This window comes from Oncorhynchus gorbuscha, linkage group LG18 (assembly GCF_021184085.1).
Source record: "Oncorhynchus gorbuscha isolate QuinsamMale2020 ecotype Even-year linkage group LG18, OgorEven_v1.0, whole genome shotgun sequence".
NCBI classification, from domain to species: Eukaryota; Metazoa; Chordata; class Actinopteri; order Salmoniformes; family Salmonidae; genus Oncorhynchus; species Oncorhynchus gorbuscha.
In genome coordinates, this window is record NC_060190.1 from 30785968 (window position 1) to 30791066 (window position 5099).

The 5099-nt window shown below is 44.4% G+C and overlaps 1 protein-coding gene across 1 annotated transcript; it reads left to right on the top strand.

Moving 5' to 3' along the window:
• Positions 1-306: 306 nt before the first annotated feature.
• Positions 307-4736, top strand: pck1 (phosphoenolpyruvate carboxykinase 1 (soluble)). The gene is made up of 8 exons (XM_046312232.1): positions 307-405; positions 894-1156; positions 1549-1733; positions 1983-2186; positions 2361-2548; positions 2733-3120; positions 3260-3487; positions 3632-4736. Exons 2-8 carry the CDS (start codon positions 933-935, stop codon positions 4090-4092), a joined length of 1878 nt encoding a protein of 625 aa, XP_046168188.1. The 5' UTR covers positions 307-405; positions 894-932; the 3' UTR covers positions 4093-4736.
• The last annotated feature ends 363 nt before the right edge of the window (positions 4737-5099 follow it).

Sequence of the window (5099 nt, forward strand, 5' to 3'; positions counted from 1 at the left end):
CGCTCAGAGCGAAACTGTTGAATCACTTGCAATATGGATCAAAGTTTAACTCTTGAGAGATGCACGGTTGTGTGCAACTATCCCTTTGAAAGAACAAGATGCTCAGTTGAATGATTAACTCCCCCAACTACGTATTATCTTAGGATTAATGATTCACTGAGGATTGTCAGAGTTTTTCAAAAGCTGAACATAAGGTATTATAAGTTCATGCAAATACCTTTGAGGACGGGCCACCTTTGGTCATCCCTTCCCCCAAAACATTCCCAAAGTATAAAAAGGCAGACTTCTCCTAACTGGATACAATTCAAGAACAGCCCATCAGGGAACAACAAGCATCAAAACCTCATCATCAAGACTAAGCTGATGAGGCAAATCTAACTCTTTCTTTATAACAAAGAAGAAAAGGTACTGCAATATTATACATACTATTTTTTGTAGGATTTCATTATCCTGTTTCCATGCATTACATTTGTGAAGAGACGTGGTGCAAGATTTTGTCACCTCATTTTGCTACAAAATAGTTATATTCATTTTAGAATAATATTTTATTCAAATGCAAACATAGGAAAAATAAATCATCCACTTAAAAAATGTTATATATCTGTTTATTAATATTATGCAGTCTCTATTCAGGACCATGGGTTCATCATCTACATTGTTCTCTGAATACATATGAGGAAATTAAAAATCATACTTCATTGTAACATTATGGAATTTAATCCTACCATTGAACAGATAAAAATGAATCTTGGACAATATGTTTTCCTGACAAACACTCAATACCAGTATTTTTGTGGTGTGTGGCTTATTTGGCAACTATACACCAACCTGAAAGTTCAAACTGCCCATTTTCTTCAACATATCCCTTCTCCATCCTTCCCGCTCTCCTCTAGTTCTCCAGTGACATCCACTTTCAGCCAACAGAACCAACCATGCCTCCTCAGCTGCAGTCCCAGAACAAGGCAGGCGTCCGGGTTGTCCAGGGGGACCTGGGTGCATTGAGCCCGGCCGTCAAGGAGTTTGTAGAGACTAACATCAACCTGTGTCAGCCCGAATCACTGCACATCTGTGACGGCTCTGAAGAGGAAAACCACACCATCCTGGCCAAACTGGAGGAGCTGGGCATGATCAAGAAGCTGACCAAATATGAGAACTGGTAGGTCACCTCACCATTCAGTTTCAGTGAATAGATGTCATGTTGAGTTGGGGACCCTGAGATAATTGAATGTTTCTGATAACTGTGGTTGTGTAGTGTGCTGGTCTGAGCATGATGAAGAGGCAGACGAAGTTTAAGACCTGTTACAATATTTAATGGATGTTGCAAATGTTGCACTAGTATTATAATGGCATTGACCACATATATACAAGGATATATATGACATGATTTGATAATTTTTCTAATAACTTATGGGCTGACCACTCCGCATATAGTTATAGCTACAGCCTCCATTTCAAACTTGGAAAAACAATGTGACAATGGTGAGAGGTGACGGTGGCCATATTTTGAGTCTTGATCCAATGGTCTGTTTCTTTTCTTCTCTCCTTCAGCTGGCTGGCCCGGACAGACCCCAGAGACGTGGCCCGCGTGGAGAGCAAGACGGTCATCGTGACCCAGGAGCAGAGGGACACGGTTCCGTCTCCACGAGTAGGTGGCATCAGCCAGCTTGGGCGCTGGATGTCTCAGGAGGAGTTGGACAAGGCTATGGACCTACGCTTCCCAGGCTGCATGAAAGGTAAAATCAACTGGGATGTTTTGCTGTATTACTGGTACATTGACACAAAACAATGTTAAGACTGAGAGTAGCATTATCTTCTCTTGTATTTACATGTTAATGATGATTACCGATTATATTATTGGGAGCATATTTATATGATGACTATCTTTATTTATTTTTACACAATGCTTTACCAGAAGGACATACACTAGCTGCACCATCACCATGAGTCCTAAAATCACTTCTGTTCACTACTCTTTATTTTAGGTTGTACTATGTACGTGATCCCCTACAGCATGGGGCCTGTGGGCTCCCCCCTGTCTAAGATCGGAGTGGAGCTGACTGACTCACCTTATGTGGTGGCCAGTATGAGGGTGATGACCCGCATGGGCAAGGCTGTGCTGGCTGCACTGGGAAACAGAGACTTTGTGCGCTGCCTTCACTCTGTGGGCTGCCCCCTGCCACTCAAAAGTAAGTCAGGCACAAGGTTATGCTTTCAACATGCATGGAAAACGAAGAAACAAATTACATTCTTTTTCTGTTCAATGCCGGTTATATTTAGATGTAAAATGAATGTAAGAATAAAGTACTACAATACTACCATTATCCATTCAAATCTAAGATCTCGCTATCTCTCTCTCTCAGAGCCCCTGGTCAATAACTGGCCATGCAACCCTGAGCTCACCCTGATCGCCCACATTCCTGACCGTAGAACAATTGTGTCCTTTGGCAGTGGCTACGGAGGGAACTCCCTGTTGGGAAAGAAATGCTTTGCACTCCGCATTGCCTCCCGCATCGCCATGGAGGAGGGCTGGCTGGCCGAACACATGCTGGTAAGGGCATAGTAACAATAAACATAACCCAATAAGTGCATAGTGTACCGTGAGAACAGCTCAGGTGCACAACTACAGTATGGTTCCACTTGATTGTTTTAATTCCACATTGTAAAAAATCTATAATTTGTCAGTTACTTCTGGAATGGAAATGTAAAATGCACTATTCTTTGTTGTTGTTCAGATCCTGGGCATTACTAACCCTGCTGGTCAAAAGAAGTATATTGCAGCTGCGTTCCCCAGTGCCTGTGGCAAAACCAACTTGGCCATGCTCAGTCCCACACTCCCCGGCTGGAAGGTGGAGTGTGTTGGGGACGACATCGCCTGGATGAAGTTCGATGACGAAGGCAACCTGAGAGCCATTAACCCAGAGAACGGCTTCTTTGGTGTGGCACCTGGAACCTCAGCAAAGACCAACCCCAACGCCATGGAAACCATTTGCAAGAACACCATCTTCACCAATGTGGCCGAGACTAGCGATGGTGGTGTCTACTGGGAGGGCATGGACCAGGAACTCCCTGAGGGAGTCACGGTGACCTCCTGGAAGAACAACCCCTGGACATCCCAGGATGGTAAGTCTCCGCAAAGCTGGTCCTCACAAGGCTGGCTGTTCCCCACAAGGCTGGTTCTTCATTAAACACACTTCTTGAAACACACTTCCCTTGTTTTGTATACTGATGTTTTCTCCGCTCTTGTTTTGTCTTCCCATAGGAGAGCCCTGCGCACATCCCAACTCCCGCTTCTGCACTCCAGCTAGTCAGTGTCCCATCATTGACCCCCAGTGGGAGTCGCCTGAGGGTGTCCCAATTGAAGCAATCATCTTTGGGGGACGTAGACCTGAAGGTGTCCCCCTGGTTTACGAGGCCTTTAGCTGGCAACACGGCGTGTTTGTCGGAGCTTCCATGAGATCAGAAGCCACAGCTGCCGCAGAGCACCAAGGTAAGTCAAACTCCCAAGTATAACCTGCTGCATTGATGACGAAAGCAACTTTTAGAAACTTATGTCAAGACGACAGCGGAAAGGACATGGAGCTGAATTGAAGAATGATATTTACCAAACTCTCTTCTTCTTCCAATCCGCTAGGCAAGCTGATCATGAATGACCCCTTCGCCATGCGGCCCTTCTTCGGCTACAACTTTGGCCGTTACCTGTCCCACTGGCTGAGCATGGCCGGGCGGCCCAACGTCAAGCTACCGAAGATCTTTCACGTCAATTGGTTCCGCAAGAGCCAGTCCGGCAGCTTCCTGTGGCCTGGCTTCGGGGACAACATCCGCGTGCTGGAGTGGATGTTCCGCAGGTTGGATGGAGAAGCCGGAGCCATGCCCTCTGCCGTGGGCTACCTGCCCTGCAAGGGCTCCCTGAACCTGGAGGGCCTGGGGGAGAACCAGGTGAACCTGGAGGAGCTGTTTAGTCTGTCTAAGGACTTCTGGCAAAAGGAGGTGGAGGATATTAGGGCCTACTTTGACATCCAGGTTAATGATGATCTTCCCAATGAGGTGGCCAAGCAGCTAGAGTGTCTTGAGCACAGGGTGAAGCAGATGTAGGGAGAGATAGAGACAGAGAGCGATAAAGAGAAATGTGGCACTTCTGAGCCCAAAAGCCCTTAGACCTCTACAGACTAGAGAATAGAGATCATTCTAGAATATTTAACTGAGCTAGTTAGCTATTTTCAAAAGACACTTTAGAAACCTGCTGTGTAGATAACTTTAATTTCCCTCAAAATTGTTTTCTAATTCTCTTGTAAAACAGAAATCCTCCACTGTTACATTAGCATATTTACACTTGAATAAGATTAGTGATGAATTTAAGAATATCTGGGAACAGTCTTTGTAGTCCAAATTGATCAGTTGCTCATCTCTGTTTTCAAAGCATATGATGCAGTCCAAACAACTGATGTCTGTGTTATTTAACAATAACTTATTAACGCACAATAGCCAAAGCCATATGTTTATATGGTAATTCCATGTTGGTACAGCGGGTTAGAGGTGAACATTGCTGTACCATGGACCCAACCACCTACATGTATTTCACCCCTACACATCTCAAATGTGTGTAGGTCTTCACTGTTTCTGTTTTGTTATGTCCTAATTTATTTTTGTACTCTATCGTATTGCCTTGTTGTTTCTTTGTTGTAATCTGAAATCTCAAAAGGAAGACAACAATAAACTTTATTTAAACTTTAAATTCACTTATGATTCTTCTGGTTTTTACATGTGGGATTTCTTATGATAGAAGTGGTTGAAGTATGACTGTCTTGCCTGATTTATACGGTGGGATTATATGCATGGTAATGATAACTACAAGCGCATGTACTGGAACAAAACCCTACTGTACCTCACACACAAATCCTAAAACAATTAACCATGACCCAAAATCGAATTCTCCTGCCACAAGATAGTAAATTAGAAGTTGATACTGGGCGCATGCTGGGTGGACAACTGAGCAAGAGGACAAGTACATTAGAGTGACTAGTTTGAGAAAGAGACGCCTCCTCCATGGCGTCTCTTAGACGGCCAGCATCCCGGAGAAGCCTCTTCACTATTGACGCTGA

Bases quoted from the DNA above. Each gene is read 5' to 3' on its own strand.
- pck1 (XM_046312232.1), top strand. From the start codon at position 933: ATGCCTCCTCAGCTGCAGTCCCAGAACAAGGCAGGCGTCCGGGTTGTC. The intron at 2,549-2,732 runs GTAAGGGCATAG...GTTGTTGTTCAG, and splicing joins GGCTGGCCGAACACATGCTG to ATCCTGGGCATTACTAACCC. The intron at 3,121-3,259 runs GTAAGTCTCCGC...GTCTTCCCATAG, and splicing joins CCCCTGGACATCCCAGGATG to GAGAGCCCTGCGCACATCCC.